The following is an 18,257-nucleotide window of genomic DNA, read 5'->3' as shown; positions in this document are numbered from 1 at the left end:
AAATCGAGATAAGCTACATTGGTAGACTCAAGAGTCGAGCAGACTGCATAACAAGCAGAAGGTCTTTGTTTAAGCCGTGTTTGTACCAATCCACCTGCATAACAGGATCCTTTGGTACTGCACACATGGTAGTTGATTCTGAAAAAATTTCTGATCTTTTCATTTTTTGGAAATCTCTGTTTACAAACTAAACTATAATCAGCCCAGAAACTTCTTTATGCTTAGTGACCGTGCCTGTAGGTCGAGGTCCATGCCGAACTTCCGACCTGGACGGATGAGCAAGAAAGCAGACCAAACTCAGGGTTGTATTTTGAGGCTGTAGAAGAATAAAGCTCAGGCAATGGGAAGTGGTTTAGAACCTGCCGTCTAGCACACTGTGAAATTCGACACGGGTTTGTCTACCCGGCAGACAGAATACAGTCAGTAGTGATTAAATTAGCGAGACTGAAAAGTAAAGATTGAAAGAATGAGGAAGGGTTTTGGTGGTTTGGTTGTGGGTGGGGTTAGGGGTGTGTGTGTGTGTGGGGGTGTTTAGAGGCAGGTGTGGGGTAGCTGAGGGGTGTTGGATAAGTTGTGAGGGCTGGTTTTTGGATGCCCCATGATGGAAGCATTCGCCTACACTGTCCTGTCAGCGACAGAGAGTGGGCTGTGAAACCGCAGACATCTCATCTGATAAACACACACACACACACAGTGTTTTATAGTCTGTACAACTGTCATTTTACTCTTCTGAAACAACCTCTGGACATTTCTTATAGGTTCAAAAATGATCCCCACGTACCATGAAACCATTCTCAGAGAAAGGGGCACACACATACACACAGGTATGTTTATATAGCACGAACACAAAGAGAGACTAGACACACACACACACACACACACACACACACACATTCAAATCACCTAAAAAGGAAGTGCCATCTTCCCGTTAGTTGCAGCTTTATTTGCCGCCACCCCTCCCAGCGCTATGAAAAGCCATGTTTAGTCACTGTCTGCAGTTTGTGCAAAGGTCAAAAGCCATATTCCCACTGGCTCATAAAAAGGGATCATTGTAGATCGTGTCGGGCCGACGTCCAGATGGAGGATCGTTTTACTACAACCCAGATTGTGGTTGGTTTTAAAAACTTGAATCGCACACCCCAGTTCAGTACAAGTAGTTATAAGTGTGTAAAACCCAGTACAGTATGTACAAATTGATTGGCTGATTGAATTTTTGGAGTGTTGGAAGCTTCCCTTTCACCCGCAAAACCCACAACCGCTTTGCTTACGGCACGTAGACACAGGCTTGGAGCTTCCTAAGAAAAGTATAAATAGAACAGAATTTTATTACAGGGCAGCTGGGAAGTCAAGTGTGTGTGTGTGTGTGTGTGTGTGTGTGTGTGTGTGTTGGGCCCAGAGTTTTCTGCTCAGGGTTGCAATCAGGATCTTGTGTATTTATGTGCTTAGTGGGTTCCATTGAGGTTTTCGTTTGTTGTCTTGAGGTCAGTGAGAACAGCCTGGATGTGACATTGATAAATATCCAAACAAACCAAAAAAATCAATGAAGAGTAGGTGCAGTTCAGACGAAGTGTCAGCTCCTTCCTATCTAACGCACGTCCGTGTTATGTAAATTGGAGATCCGTGTTGCTGCGTGCAGAGAGGAGGACGTGAGCCCGGGGTTGAAAGGCTCCTCCTCTTCTTCGTCAGCAGCGGAGCTACGTTTCACCGAGGTTTCAGGTCACTGGCTGCACCTGTTGCTGCCATCCTCACACACGCATACACGCATTCCATTAAACATTAGCTCCTGACCTACATAACTTCTCCAGAAACAGACACCAGACAACAGGCATCGGCTGCATGCACGTGTCTAATGGCCAGATACAAGCAAGCGTGCTCACACACGTTCTCACGCTCATACACACATACACAGCAATCGTCTTGTGAATTTTGAAGACAAGTCAAAAGTTTGTGTGTGTAGCTGGTACTCTGGTTTATCAGTCCTCCCCACTTTCTCATACTTGTTAATGAAAGGGAACAGGTGTGAGGGCTGGGATTCAACTGGCAAGAGTGTGTGTGTGTGTGTGTGTGTGTGTGTGTGTGTGTGTGTGTGTATTGGGGAGGGAAGGAAATAACAGAGAGAAAGGCTTCCATTCAACTGCACCTTATTTACTCCCACAATATGGGGTTGTGGATTTTGCTGCTCTAAATTTTACTCTTCAGTTGCCAGTGCTCGTAAAGCTCAGAGCAGCCTCTCTCTCTGAATAAGTACGTATTAAGTCTGTCTAGTGCCTCGTCTATCAGGATGTATACCATGTGTACATTTATACTAGAGACAACTGAATTTAAATACATTGTCCCCGATTACCCACAATGCAGTGTTGGACAGTGAGAAAGTAAATATAATTCCTTACCGTATTTGAGTAGCTTTTTCACGTATCTGTACTTTACTAAAGTATTTCCATTTGGGGAGACTTTTATTTTAACTTCACAACATTTCAAGTAAAATATTTAACTTTTTGCTCAACTATTTTTTATGTTATGTTTGTTATGGTAATGAAAAAATGACCTTTTTATTTATGAGGATAAAAACGTAACTGGTCAAACACGCAACAATTCACCAATCAGGGTCGAGCTCTCACTCTGTTTTAAAACTTATATTGATCGGCACTTGGTGTATCTACTGATCACCAACATACAATTCAGCATAAGTTCAACATCCAGCAGAACATTTACAGAGGGATAAATGATGAAGAAACTCCGGGCTTGAACTCACCACAACACACATGCACACAAATAGTTTGGGGTTCGGGCTTGTAATCAGTGTTTGAGTTTTAATATCATTCTATTAAGAGATCAGTGTGCTGGGAGTCTTTTCACATAAACTGAGGAGATTAAGTAAAGACTCTTGTGATAAAAATTATAACAGGAACATTATAGTTATAATAAATCTCTATATCTATATCCAATATACTTTGGATACTTAAGTTTATTTGAAGGCAAATAATTTTGTACTTTTACTCAAGTGAAAGTTCAAAGGGACACTTACTGGAGTCACATTTACTTTTACTGGAGTTTATCTCTACTTTAACTCAACTACATGATTTGTGTAATTCATCTACCTCTTTTAAAATAACATAAATACACCAGAGTGCTTCTCAGAAAGATCCAAGAGCTAGCACAGAATTAAGGACTGGAATCATGTCGATATCCTTTAAAATCTAATGGAAAGCTTTCCCAGAAGAGTAAAGACTGTTCTGATCGCAGCAAATGGGATGTTTTAACAAATATGTGGGAGTGATGACCGTGGGTGGGGTGCACATACTTTTAGTGTATCACAGGCAGCTACAAACAAACATGCTGATTGCTCAAAACCCACGCACATCTGTAATGGAGACCAGAGTGATGTAGCTAAGGTTGAAGAACTGTAAGAACCGAAATTCCCACGCCATGCTGATATTTCTACAGCTGGACTATTATTTTCCCCAGTGTGTCTTTCTTTGTTTTTCCGTATGAAAGAGTTACTGATAGAATTCAGTTAAATATGGGTACAGATCGTGCCTCTTATATAAATTCGTCAATGATAACGATCTGATTTGTTCTGCAGGATCCAAAGAGACAAACTAGTACATGATTTGGATGTGTTGTGAAGCCAGAAACACATTGTTTGGAAATGTTTACCTCCAAACACAGTGTTGTGTGACTGACCCGTCCAAACACCCGTGCGGATCAGAGTCCATGTGGTAAAGCTGGTCTGCATTGTTTTTTTTTTTTTTTTTTTTTTATTTTTTTTTTTAAGGCTTCAATCAGGGGAAGAATAGCGGAAAAGGGAAACAAAGTGTGTGCTGACAACAAATAAAACACAGGGCCGGATATAATAATGGCTTCCGCTTGTGAGCGTCTGGTTACAGTTTTTATTCGGCGTGAATCTCCCAATGGCCTTGAGCTGCTTTTACGGGTTAAGTTAAGAGCGAAAGCACAAATACCCTAACACCCACACACCTGTATCAGATTTCAAGATTCTACACAGCATTTAACAGCAACATCCTAAACAAAGCAGAAACTTTCCCAAACGCCGAACGTCGTCAATCTCATCTGCTTGTAGATAAAAGATAAAATATAGTGCCGATAAACAGAGCACTGGTCACAGCCCGGCTGTTTAAAACATCTCCTGAATACTCAGTCTATTAAAAGAGCAGCAGACGTGTGTGTGTGTGTGTGTGTGGTTAGCTGATGCGTGAGAATGTTTGTGTTTGCAGTGTGAGGGGGTGTTTCACTGTCCCCACTCGTGTTTGAATATCAGCATGCTCGTATTTGAATATTGAGGTGACAGGTTTATTATTCAGACTGCAGTTACGCTGCGGAGCGTCCGCCGTACATCCCGCCCACTCGCCCAGCTTCCCCAGCAACGGCTCGTTACCTTGGTTACAGGGCTGATGGAGTGATGGCTGCTAGCGCAGAGCCGGTGGGGCTCGAGGCGAGTGAGCCAAGCACCTAAAAGCGGGGCTTATGCAACATCCCCTTGTTGATGCCTTGCGAGAGTGAGCGCGTACCGGGGAGTGGGTTGATAGCGGAAGTCTGACCTGCGTCTCTGTTTATGTAGGCAGTTGTTTAATGACACCACCCACACACGGCTCCTCATGCTGGTGCACTTCCTGTGGTGTCCGGCCACCCTGCGCCTGGAATACTTCACTGAACAGCAAACAATGAATCAGAGCTCGCTGGAACCAGCCACATCGATTCTTTCATTCATAATCAGCAGGCGTGACGCCGTGCTGCGTCCGTGAGCCGGTTCTGTGATTAAATTCACAGGATAAGACACGCAGACGGGTGAAGGGTGTGCACTTCATCTAGCACAAGTGGCGAAAGCCGGCAGATTCTCAGAAGTGCCGTATAAACCTCTTCGGAAGGGCGAGCGCAATTGTTACTGTGAAATTGTGAAAGCCTGCCCCGAGCCGTTCTTCTTGCAGAAGAATGCGTAGCTATACAGTATAATGACAATCACAGTGACTGCATGCTTCAGGGGCTGGCTATGTTCCTTTAAACTTAATTCTGTGAAGGTCACATCATTTTTCCTTTCTTTTATTGGGAACGGGTCGGTCTGTAACAGAAAACACTGCGACTACCAGTGTTATTGTAGGGATTTGCTAATGATTTTAGAAGTGTTTATTCTGCCTCCTAAAGCTGATTAGTTTATTTTGTTCTGCACAGTACAGACAAATGAGCACTTTTCAAGAGATATACCGCATATTGAAAGCACGTTATTACTATCATAATGACGTTTTTTTCAATATTCATTTCTATAGTAATTGGAGCTGCAGATATCGATTATTTTAGTAACGAGTATTCTACCGATTATTCCATCGAATAATCGAGTAATCGGCTAAGAAGTAGTTTTCCTTCATTAAAGAACAAAACTAAATGTACAAGAGAATTTTTTTAAAATTCAGTTTTAAAGTTTCCTTTTTAGAAATATTAAAATTTTTATTGCTAAAATGACAAAACCAATAACAAATATTAGACTAATATTAGACTAACTAATAACAAATGTATAACATTCTTGTTTCACTGCTAATTGAAACAAGAACAAACTAATTCAGTATCAAAGCGAAGACTCCAATCAGAAACAAGACTAAGTGCAGAATCCCGGGTTGTGATGTCAAAGCTTCAGGTTTTTTTCCTGCAGTAACAAAGTCCGATCGTTCCATGAAGGGTCCAAAGTTACAGCAAAAACACAGGCTTTTTATACTCTTTTACAGTCTAAGTAACACCTTTATTTCTTATTTGTCAATGTTTATCGCATCTCGTTTTTTTATTTGACAACAGGAACATCATCTGCCACCGTCCAAAATTTACGATGCTTTCTCAGTATAATGATCTAAAGGTGGCAAAGTGCTTTCATCTGGTTTTTATTTAATAATCAGCACGTTGAAGGACTTGTACCTGCACTGGCCAGAAACAAAACTTATAAGATTAGAAACAGAACTTACTTATAAGGCTGTCAGCGGAACTACTGACCTTGAATGAGACTTACATGTTCGCACACGTGCACACGTTAAACACTTACTGTGGATTGTGTGTGATTGTGGTGATGATCCCCTTCACCGGAATGCTCTGTGAGTCTAAAGTTGGAAGTTTGAGGGTGAAGTGTTAGAGGGTGGACCAAGTGAATCTCCACTTAGATTGTTCCAGGACTTATGTCTAATATAATAATTATAATAATAATACCTTTTAAATAAAATCAGACCCGTTGTGTTGTTGAGTTCTTGACCGGGGTGCTTTCCAGTACTCAGCTTTCGTTGTATTATAGTGTCAAATAAGGGGGGGGGAATTGTCTGACTGTGTTTATTGGCAAAATAATTAAACCCATGAGGTAAATTTTTTTTGGCCCGTTCGTCACACCGCAAACCATAATGAGTCAACCTGATACATGTCGAGTCTCACACAGCACGTAAGCAGCACGAGAAAGGTCACGTATGTCGCAGACCCTGCAGACTAGTCACAGCATCAGCTCTTATTACACCAGCTGCTCCACCCTGGCACTCGGCAGACCTCTCTTCCCCCGACTGGTTCTGATGAATCAGGAACCACTCTGTCTCTCTCTCTCTCTCCCTCATGGATTTTTGTTTGTGTATTAGTTTTTCCCTTTTTTCCCCATTCTACTGTGATGAGATGTGTTTTTCTGAGTAGTTCTTGTTGTCATATGCCGGTCAGGTGCTGCCGTGTCGACAACACCGGCTGATTCTGCAGGGTTGTTTACACACGCGGTCATGAGTCCTCCTCATTCACACTCTCTCTAATGTTATGAACTGCTTCTGTCTTATGCAACCCAGAAGTGTTGATCTACTCAAAAGCTCCTAATCTGATTGAGAGCTCTGAATTCACAGGCTTGCTGAAATTACCCTCAGTTCTTTTCTAAGAGTGTATTTATTTATTTATGTATTTATTTAGGGTGATGTCACTTTTTTAGGCATGCAGAATGAAATAAAGTTTTTAAGCAGTCCTCTTATTATGTATATGTTGCTCTTTGTGTGTGTGTGTGTGTGTGTGTGTGTGTGTGTGTGTGTGTGTGTGTGTGTGTGTGTGTGTGTGCGTGCAATTTATTTCCTTGAGCGTGAGTGAGTTTAACCTGGATAGAAGGCCACTTATGTAACAAGCTTTCAAAACTGCCCTAGAAGCCGGCTGATAACTTTCCCTCCCTCCCTCTTCTCTCTCTCTCTCTCTCTCTCTCTCTCTCTCTCTCTCTCTCTCACTTTCAATCCCTTCATCTTTTCCTCTCCCTCTTTTCCACCACCCTCTTCTCTCCTTCTAGCTCTGACACGCCGCACACTCATTTCGTGCCTGTTTGGCTCATGAAAGTAGGGCAGGATTTTCCTACGCTCCTTTTTTTTTTTGCTCCCCCTTTTTTTTTTTCCTGGCCCAGAAGCGGGTCCCCTCTCTCTTTCCTCTCTCTCTCTCTCTCTCTCTCTCTCTCTCTCTCTCTCTCTCTCTCACTCGTTCCGTGTACTCTGTCCCCTCAGCTGAGTTAAGTGGTTATGTAAGGACAGATTGTAAAGGGGGGAGGAAAGTAGGACAGGATATACTAGAGAAGGAAAAAAAAAAAAGCGATCACATAATCGTCCACTCTGAGCTGTAGCGCCCCCCCTTTCTAAATTATAGACATTCAGTTTTGTTAACACAAAGACCAAAAGTGCATCATTAGAGATTCCGGATTCATTGTGTGTGTGTGTGTGTGTGTGTGTGTGTGTGTGTGTGTCACAAACTGGCCAAAGGCAGATGGTGATAAATCAGGTGAGCTGAGGGAGGCACTCCAGGTTATTTCCGTGTGTTAGTGTGTGTGAGAGAGAGAAAGTTATGTAACTCCGGTGGTGTGAGCTGGACAGGCAGTAAACAGGGCTGAGGGAGGGACGTGAGAACGGAACCCAGGAGCATGGCTGCACCGTGCCACGCTTCATGAGGTCTTTAAAGGGATAGGCCTTCATTTTCTAAATTAAACACCCTCAGTGTCCAATCTGTTTTTTTTTTCTTCGAAGATCAGACTGAAACCTAGGAAACCATAGCCTTCAGGGAATTCCGGTGCTGGGAGCCACCGCGAGGCACGATCTCTTCATTTTTCCTCCTCGTCATATTCAGTTGAATGAAAAACTCATTCAGGGATGGTAACCTGAGGTCGCTCTCCAGCACTGGCATTGACCTTCTCCCATTCTGAGTCTGCAAGAATCATGTTCCCTCTCAAAATACACAAAAAACTAAAAAGAAATGTGCACCTTAAGGTCAATTTGAAGCGTTGCAAAAAGAGTAAAAGAGATTCATGTTATAAAATAAATACTAATATGAATGGCCGATACGGAAGTGCATGTTCTTTGCTACTGACTTTCCATACATCTCATGTTAAAAACTATTTGCACCAAAGATATAAAATAACTAATTAATTAGTAAAACATTTGTTTTATAACCTCCACTGTTATGGTGAAGTTACTGGTAGAGTTTCTCTTAAATCTGTGGAGTCCTTCCTTTTACTTCTGCCACCTTTTCCTCCAGAGGTCGTTCTTTATCAGGCTGACGAGGGACAACAAGTCGGAGAAGTTTTTTAAGGTGTTTTATGAGCGGATGAAGCTGGCACAGCAGGAGATCAAAGCCACCGTGACGGTAAACACCAGCGATTTGGGCAGCAAGCGCAAAGACGAGGACGCGAATGACAAGGAGGCACCCAGCAAAAAGAAAGGTCAGGGTCTTCTCAAAGAGCATCTACTCATAGACATACAAATGAAAAAGAGAAGGAGGAAGGGGGTGCAAATGTTTACTAACTAAAACTGGAATTGTTGATTTAATAACCTCTGTACTATAATGAACGTAACACGTATCCCTGTTGGATGACGTTATTCTATGTTATGTCAATACGTTTAAATACATGCAAACACATTTATTTCTGTTTGTCTTCTCCTTCAGTAAATGTCGCTGTGGTCACCGAAGAGGTACGCGAGCAGCTTCTGGAAGCTTCCACGGCCACAAAGAAGGCTTTCACCGCGTACCGACGGGAGGTAGACTCGGACGAACATCTGGGTGGGGGCGAAGTCCAAACCAGCTCGGCAGAGAAGAATCAGGACGAGAACGAGATGAGTGTCACCATCACCATCATGCAGCCCATCCTGCGACTCATGCAGCTGCTCTGCGAGAACCACAACCGCGAGCTGCAGGTCAGCCACACGCCAACTGACCCTTCTACAATGTACTGCCTCGAACCTGTGCTAACTGCTGCTCATCAAGATAAAGACATTACAAAGAAACATAAAATCAGAAGCAGCTCCAGTCTGAACTGGGGTTGGTTCTGTCTGAGAATTTGTTTTAAGGGTTAATTTATGATGAACCAAACAACGAAACAGTATGCGTGTTCCTCATTTCTAGACAGAAACTCAAGTCTCTGTGGGTGTTCCTCCTCAACCCCCATGTGTTCTAATGTATCAATAGCAACACACATCCTTTAGATCCTGTTGACACTTTTTCCACTGAGCTGTGTCTTCTCTGTGTGTCTCTCTCCCTCTTTTTCTCTTTGCCATTCCAGAACTTCCTGCGCTGTCAGAACAACAAGAACAATTACAACCTGGTGTGCGAGACGCTGCAGTTCCTTGACTGCATCTGTGGCAGCACCACAGGAGGCCTGGGTCTGCTGGGGCTCTACATTAATGAGAAGAATGTGGCTCTCATCAACCAAACCGTGGAGAGCCTCACCGAGTACTGCCAGGGCCCCTGCCACGAGAACCAGGTGGACATGTCAAACTCGCCTTCGTTAAATGATGTGCATGCGGTAAAAAATACACATAAAAAAACCCCAGCGATTGCAATAAGAACCAAAGTTTCCTGCGAGCAGATCGGACTCCTCCGCAGCATAATGGTACACATTATTTCCATTGTGCCATGTTTCTATGGCGTCAAAGGCTCCTAATTGCATAATGGCAGTGGCTCTTTGTTCCTAACTCATGATGTCATTACCATTTTCCTCGGAGCGGCATAATCACCCAATAGTTCGAGCTTTTCACGCCTCACTCGGATCATTAAAGGAACATTGCGACTGTGTAATTTAACACTAATCCACACAAACCAGTGTCGGAGCACACCGCTACATACGTGCGTGTTTTTGCGCCTGTTCTTTGCAGTCATTAATTAACGATTTTGGCTGGTAGATTGAGACAATTAGATTTGATTCTGTCTTTTTATGTAAATTGTAACAAATGCAAATGTCCTGCTGTGTCTATCAGAACTGCATCGCAACTCATGAGTGCAATGGCATTGACATCATTATCGCACTTATTTTAAACGACATCAACCCTCTGGGCAAGAAGAGGATGGACCTTGTGCTAGAACTGAAGGTGCAAATACCCACAAACACATACACACACACACACACACACACACATTGGTCAACTACATGCTACTTTTAAAGCTTATATATTTATATATTTTGCACGCAGTTTTGAGGTTTTTATGTCTGTTGAGCAGAATAACGCCTCCAAGTTGCTTCTGGCCATCATGGAGAGCCGTCACGACAGCGAGAACGCAGAGCGGATCTTGTACAATATGAGGCCTAAAGAACTGGTGAGTGATGGAGGTCGTAGTACTAAACGTTCTGCAAACATCATTTTTTCAACAGATGTGTAATAAGAGTGAAAAGTTAAAAAAAACCCACCTCCCTTAAAAAGAATAATTTTCTGCACAATAGTTAAAGCAATTATTTAAGACACATCCACACAAATAAAAAAAAATCATTTAGAATTCAATTCAACACAATTATAAGACATAAAAAGGCGAAAATATTGCCAAGACAAGGTCAAATTAAGGTGGTTTTACACAATAATGAGCTATAAAAGTACAACTGCTAATTAATTGGAGTCGCTCTGCTACCAAAAGAGGTCATTTTAACATCAAGTTTTCCAACTATTTACAGAGAAATCGGTTTGTATACATATTATATACTGATATATTTATTTAATATATTGTTTCTAAATTATGTATATCATTTGATAAATAAGGCCCAATGTGCATAAAGTGTCTTATATTAATTATTATATTAAGAATTCACATATTTGATGCTGTGAGATACTAGAACTGAAATTTATTTTAGTTCCTGGATTATATGTCATAAATCTACACAAAACTGTTCTTCTGGCTGCTTCCCAGCCTCATCCCCTTTCTTCCTGGGTACTGAGTTTCGGTGGACAGCCTCGTCTAGGCAGAATCACGGCCGTGTCTAATCCATTTAGTTATGATAAAGGATTTACTGGTGCTGTAGAGGATGTTCGTGCTTGGGATGTTTTTCTCAAACCGTGCCCTGATTAATCCTGCTGAACTTGGACTTGCTCTGTTTGTTTAGGTATGTTGTCTTCCAGGAACAGGTGTATTTGTATTTGGGTCATGTGACAATTAAATTGCTCCACTTTGTGTGCTGTTCTTATGTCACCAGGACTAATGTAGTGCTTCCTTTAAAAGACAAGAGGTTTAGAAATAAACTATATATATATATATATATATATATATATATATATATATATATATATATATATATATATATATATATATATGAATTAATAATATTTGTTTTTTGTTTTTTTACAATCACACATACTGTAATGTATTTGTGATTACAACACAGTGTTAAGAAAAGATGTGAAAAATGATTAACATGACGCTCAAGAATCAAGAAAATCAAAATTTTATATAATGAAACTCTAAGGGTTGTTGTTAGTGCCTGAGTATACAGTGTATATAACACACATACATATATGCAGGTCGTCCCAGACTTACGATGGAGATGCATTTTGATGCTCGCATCCTGAAAATAGCATAATTAGAGACATGGCATGGCTTTATATAATGTAATATAACATATTATAAAATTTAATTTAAATATATAAGTTCTGTTGTTTTGGAGCTGAACAGAGCTTTCAGCATGTATACCTGCTCAGAACTACACTGGGGTGCAGATTCCTTCCTAAAACATTAAATTGTTTCAGTTTAATAGTTTAATTTATTAAGACTTAATAGGAGTTAAGAATTCAGGAACTACACAACATACTCCTTTGCCATAAATGTTTGTTAGACTTGAGAGGCATTTGACCAGAATATAGTTTCCTATTCCTATCTTAATACAAGGAAACATTTAGAAATTCCTGCTGCTGCCGGTTATAAAGTGCAGTATTCCTTTAACCAGGTGGTGGAATGCTGCATGCCCTGTTGACTCCTCGTCTTAAAAAAAAAAAAGACATGTTTCTGCAAGCGTGCCTGTTTTTGCGCCGTAGTGAAAGCATGCACAAATTACATACACACGAATGTGCACGTCCAAACAAAGCACAAGTGCACACACATGTGCTCTATGTGGTCACTGCGTGCAGGTGGAGGTGATAAAGAAGGCGTACATGCAAGGAGAGGTGGAAGTAGAGCACACCGAGGAGGACGGGGAGGGCGAGGAAGAGCACGCCGCCTCCCCGCGCAACGTCGGACACAACATTTACATCCTGGCCCATCAGGTACATGGTCACGCACAGTTTCAGTCTTATGCAAATATCACGTAGCAAGTGTGGTTCATCTGCATACACATTTCCTTGTAATTATATGGGTCACAAACCAGTTACCATGAATGCTGTAAGGAATTTAAAGACTTTAGTGTCAGGGATGTAAGATTTTTGGAATATCAGCCTCTTTGATAACAAACAGCAAAACTAGTCTGATCTGTGTTCTCCACATATTTTATTATCTAAACGATGACTCACTCAGGCCCTGCGCTCGAATACAGAGAATACACAGAGAAACAAAGCCAGTTATAATGATTTCTCCAGCTAAACAATATCATCACTGCATAACAATTCCACAAGCATTAATCATCCTGCCATCCTCATTCCCCATCAAAAATAAATAAATAACAGATGAAAGTCTTAAGTATACAGTTTTGAGATTTAATGAAGTTTCAGCAACAAAAACTAATCCTCCATCAAACCTAAAAATATTTAAATTCTATATTGTAACTCTTCACACAAGCTTGATTCTGCACTTTCTCACTCCTCTGATTGGCTGCCGGTTACTGCGTAGTCAGGCTTTTCCTGCCTGAAACTGGAGCATGACGATGTTTGATGTAACTGAGCTTGCGTACGACTCCTCTGACCCAGAGTCAGCTGTGAGTTACTGTGAAAGCTCTGAATCTGTAACTCTAACATACATAATCTACAGCTATAATCACTACCATTTTAGCTTTATTGACATTTCTGTTGGATGGATGCATGTTTCACTCTGCTTTTGAGTCCCATCTGGAGCACTTATTTGTTTTTGTGGCTGATTATTTTTAACACTGTCTGTATTTTCATGCAAATAGAGAGGCAAGCTTTTTGTTTTGTTTTGTTTGTATAACGTAAAGAAACGATAACCCAAAAACAATAGTCCAAAGCTTTTTCTTACACTATGATCATGGCTTGAAACTGATTTCAGAACACTTGGTTTATTTGGCCGAGTGAATAATTAATATAACTGAAAAAAACCGATCGCAGATCTCACACACTTCTTTTTCCCTGAAAAACCTTTCAGTTGGCCAGACATAACAAGGAGCTTCAGGCCATGCTGAAAGCAGGAGGAACGTACGGTGAGGGTGACGAAGCTCTGGAGTTTTATGCCAAACACACCGCTCAAATAGAGGTCTGTACTCTTCTTTTTCTGGCAGCCGTTTTGGATTTCCATTCCTCAGATTCTACTTCCTGAAAGACACCATCTGATTGTGTTAGAAGAAAAACTTGTATAAGAACCAGTGGCTCATTATAAAAGCTTTAATTTGTCTGAATAATTATTTTAGTTTTTTTTTGTTTGTTTGTTTTTTTAATACATAAATTGGTACTCATGATAGCTTCTCGAAGTGATACGTGTGAGCATAACCCTGTAGTTTTCACTCAGATCGTGCGCCTGGACCGCACCATGGAGCAGATAGTCTTCCCCGTGCCCAACATCTGCGAGTTCCTCACGCAGGAGTCTAAGCTGCGCGTGTACTACACAACAGAGCGCGACGAACAGGGCAGCAAAATCAACGACTTCTTCCTGCGCTCTGAGGACCTCTTCAATGAGATGAACTGGCAGAAGAAACTGCGAGGTACTCAAGAGACCTCTGGTAGCGCAGACTCCGTGCCCTGTGGGTGGCCCCTCTCACTTTCTCTCTGTCCTAAATAAGGTGATTTACACACTCTCTCACTCTCCGAGTGCAGCGCAGGGCATCTTCCTCAAGGAAATCCCTGCCCTCATTACACAGGGGAGTGAGGAGGGTGTGTAAAGCAATGAAATATAGTAGGAAATATAAGTTAATTCTGTTAAGGCATGAACATACATCTTTATTAAAAAAGTCTTAGTCGTAAAAGTCTTTATCTGCAGGCCGAGTAGAACAACAAGCAGATAAAAATAGGCACGTAGCTCTCAGCTCCCCAAAGACTTATCAGGATCTCCTCCGGAGGACGGAAGGAGAGAGAGGGAGGACAGAGAGCGCGAAGATAGCGCAAGTAGGAGGAAGGGGTTGATGAAAGTTCAGGTGTGTGTCGAGGATGACGAAACATGTGGGAGGAAAGGAAGAGAGAGCTCCGAATCGAGGAGGAAAGGATGAGAAAAATACCTCAAGAGAAATGAATGCAAACAACCAAACCTCGTTTCCGTTAATAAAAATTGGAAGGAGAACTGGAGGAGGCGAGAGAGAGCTGAGAAAAATGGCAAATGCTTTGCGAAAAGAAAAAGAATGAAACGAAGTTGAGAAGAAACATAGAAGAAAAAAAAAAGCAGGCAATAATATTAGTCATTTCTGTGCAGTGAGAGAGGAAGAGATCTCATTTGTTTCTTCTTATTCTGTATTAGATTCTTATTTTCTAATTACTTGGAGCCTAAGAGCCCATGGTAACTGGAATAAGGGCAGTGTAACCTTGTATACCAGTAGGCCCAATTTAGTTCACTGGTGCCAGGATGTCTTGGTAAGAAAGAATAGAAAAATAATGTAGTTTATAGCAGAAGGGTATAGATGTGAAGGTTCAGACTGTGTGGAGATTCTTCCTCAGTGGGTGTGCTTAATCAAACACAGTAGTGCGATGGCTAACTGTGACATAATGACAATGTTAGACTCGAACTGTTCACCTAAAACATGTCCTTATTGTTACAACAGTCCATGCAATACATGTAACCCCCAAACTTACGATGGAGCTGCGTTCCGATGACTTGAACACAACGTAAGTCTAGACGTGGCCTAGTCTACTCAGGAGTCTTAAAGAATAGTGATCAGTATGGGGTAGTTTATAATTTAACAAATTACTGAACATTATTTAGCAAAAACAGAGCAATTTACACGACCCTACTGTATAAACTCTCTGTTTCATCTTCTGATTAAAATGGAAATAGCTAAAGAGCTCAAATTGGGCTTTAAAACACCAAAATCCTGCACTCTAACACGACAAGACAACAACAAGGTTGGAGATACCTACATCTCGGCAGCGCCCCAACATATCATACGAAATTAAAATGGCACATGAAAATTGTAATATTTTTAAGATTTTTTTTTTTCGCATCGCAAGCATTATCTTAAGACCGAAAAATCTTTAAGTTTGAACCATCGTAAATCAGGGGCTACCTGTTTAAATACAATGCTGTAAGCAAAGAATTGCTGCAGAACGATCTAATTAAAAAGTGGGAATTTGACGTTGTCAGTAAAATATCCACTCTTAGTCATGGACAAATATTTAGGCTAGCAGTTCGCAGCATTATCTTTATCATTATCTTACCTTAAACTGAGATAAAATAAAGATTACGCAACTAGGCTTAGCTAGAAGTGAGGATGATTACTGTTCCCTTTTTTCCCGTACTCCCGAATGTGTAAACAGTTGTAGATTATTTCCTAATGTTTACACAGAACTCTTACATCGTTATTGTTATTTGTGTAGTCTTTTATGTGTTACTGCTCGGAAATAGAGCTTGTGCTGAGCTGGTAGTCCATCCTGCTCTTCATGCCTGGGGAAAGAAAAATTATGAATGAGAAAAACTGTTTCTTTATTTCTCGCATTAAGAATATAATAACAATGTTGGCTAATCAGCTATAGGATTAGATGAGGGAAGAATCAAGAATCAAACAGAATCTGTGTAATCGAAATATTTACAAAAAATTGTTAATTTATCGTTTTTAAGGGGAAGGGACATTTCTCTAGTGAAGTATTTAGCTGCAGAACTTGAGTGGGGTTTTAGTAAAAATGGATCAAGAACAAAACAAGAACAAAATCTGACCTTGCCGGTTAATCAGTGCAATTTCACAAGCAAACACCTTTTCCGAGGGATGGTATGTATAGAGTACCAACCGAATCTAAAGCCCAGTAGATTGAGTTAAGATTAAAATGGGTTGCGCTTCAAGGTCAGCGGTTCGAATGTGCCTCACGAGTTCGTTTCAGCAGCTCTGAATAAGGAGCCACGGAGGTTTCCACGGCAACCAGACCATTATGCCCTTTAACTGTTAATGCTCCGCTGGCTCTTTATCAGGGGCTTGTAATTTGCATATGCATAATTTTTTAATGATCAATCACATTCTAAATGCTCACCTGTTTTTGATTAGCCTTAGCGATTCCAATGGAACGCTGCAAACCAAATGAAAACAGAGCGAGACGGGGTGTGGCAGAACACGTGGCGTAAAGTCGAGCTAATCACAGAGATAAAAACCCCGACACAATAAAGGCCTGGTAGCATTAAAGCACACCGAGGTTTTGTAAAACTTGTGTACAAGTTCAATCTTGAGAATGCATTCTGTAAAAACAAATCAACAAAAAAACTATGTGCTGAATAATGAATACGACCTTTTCGCTTTTTATATCTCTTTCCCAAAGCCACAGGATTTAATAATAATCACAATATGTTAATGACTGATAACCTTTTAATGCATGGAAGCGCAGACGTGTGTGTGTTTGTGTGTGTGTGTGTGTGTGTGTGTGTGTGTGTGTGTGTGTGTGTGTGTGTGTGTGTGTGTGCACGATTCTGTGCATACAAGCATGCACTAGTGTTTGTGGTATGAGGTCTGAAGACGTTTCTATTTGCTAACAGGGTGTGAAGAATGAATGTTGATACTGTACATCACCCATGCTGTAGTTGTTTGCATGCCTGTGCTAGGCTTTATATTACAACCATATAATTACTCAGTGTGTGCATTAAATGTTTATATGTGGGCAAGTTTTGTGAGTGTATATGCTTTCTCTCTCTCTCTCTCTCTCTCTCTCTCTCTCTCTCTCTCTCATGTTCACTAATGTCCTCTGTAGCTCAGCCAATTCTCTACTGGTGCTCAAGAAACATGTCTTTCTGGAGCAGCATCTCCTTCAACCTAGCCGTCCTCATGAACCTGCTCGTGGCCTTCTTTTACCCACTGGAGGGGGTCCGCGGAGGTGAGGCACACTTATACACGTAGGGATGTGCGGACATACACTATATGGACAAAAGTATTGGGACACTTGATTTTCCAGCCATATGTGGAAACGGTTATCACAAAGTCAAGACACACAATTATACAGGACGTCTCTGGATGCGGTAGCATGAGATTTATCATTCAATTGAGACCCAAATCTGTTACAGCATGACAATGCCCCTGTCCACAAAGCCAGCTCCATGAAGATCTGCTATACCTGGGTTGGAGAGGAGAAGATCTCCTGCTATAGAGCTCTTAAACCCTATTGAAGACCTTTGGCATGAATGTGAACACTGACTGCATCCCAGGCCTCCTTAACTACATCAGTACCTGCCTTTACTAACACCCTTGTGGTTGTTGAACACAAATGTCCTCAGGCACAATCTAAAATCTAGAGGAACAGCTTCCTAGAAGAGCAGATTGGGACTAAATGTGGAATGCACTGCTAAAAAATCACATACTAAACTTGACCAGATGTCCACAAACTTTTGACTGTATAGTGTATATGTTGCAGTCCATAAATACATAGGCCACACCCCTTTTTACTGGGGCTGACATTTACAGAGGCCATGTACTGTAATTGATTGTGTTCAAACAGAAAGCCAGAGCAGATATAACTGTTACTACTATTTGACATGTACATTACACACACACACACACACACAGAGGGAAGTGGTAGCTTAGTGGTTAAAGCATTGGACTTTTGATCATGAGTTTAAATCCCAGCCACACCAAGTTACCACTTCTGGGCCCCTAAGAAATAAAAAAAATTTAAGTCACTGCGGATAAGGGTGGCTGCCAAATGTTGTGAATGTAAATGTATATACACACACACTCTCGCACT

General features: G+C 41.2%; 1 protein-coding gene across 34 annotated transcripts in view; it reads left to right on the top strand.

Moving 5' to 3' along the window:
* The window catches only part of itpr1b (inositol 1,4,5-trisphosphate receptor, type 1b), a 115,558-nt gene that overhangs the window by 73,064 nt on the left and 24,237 nt on the right, over nucleotides 1–18,257 (top strand). For 21 of the 34 annotated variants that reach the window (XM_046874641.1, XM_046874649.1, XM_046874658.1 and 18 more), the window contains 9 exons: nucleotides 8,518–8,701; nucleotides 8,926–9,173; nucleotides 9,539–9,739; nucleotides 10,233–10,343; nucleotides 10,474–10,569; nucleotides 12,363–12,497; nucleotides 13,546–13,653; nucleotides 13,906–14,137; nucleotides 17,271–17,393. In XM_046874641.1, the coding sequence (XP_046730597.1) occupies nucleotides 8,518–8,701; nucleotides 8,926–9,173; nucleotides 9,539–9,739; nucleotides 10,233–10,343; nucleotides 10,474–10,569; nucleotides 12,363–12,497; nucleotides 13,546–13,653; nucleotides 13,906–14,137; nucleotides 17,271–17,393 (1,438 nt within the window). The remainder of the gene's footprint in view (nucleotides 1–8,517; nucleotides 8,702–8,925; nucleotides 9,174–9,538; nucleotides 9,740–10,232; nucleotides 10,344–10,473; nucleotides 10,570–12,362; nucleotides 12,498–13,545; nucleotides 13,654–13,905; nucleotides 14,138–17,270; nucleotides 17,394–18,257) is intronic. The other 13 variants (XM_046874654.1, XM_046874674.1, XM_046874670.1 and 10 more) reach the window with 1 other exon arrangement.

This window comes from Silurus meridionalis, chromosome 19 (genome assembly GCF_014805685.1).
Source record: "Silurus meridionalis isolate SWU-2019-XX chromosome 19, ASM1480568v1, whole genome shotgun sequence".
In the NCBI taxonomy this organism is placed as follows: domain Eukaryota; kingdom Metazoa; phylum Chordata; class Actinopteri; order Siluriformes; family Siluridae; genus Silurus; species Silurus meridionalis.
The sequence above is the reverse complement of the archived record's forward strand: the minus strand, read 5'-3'. Positions and strand labels throughout refer to the sequence as shown.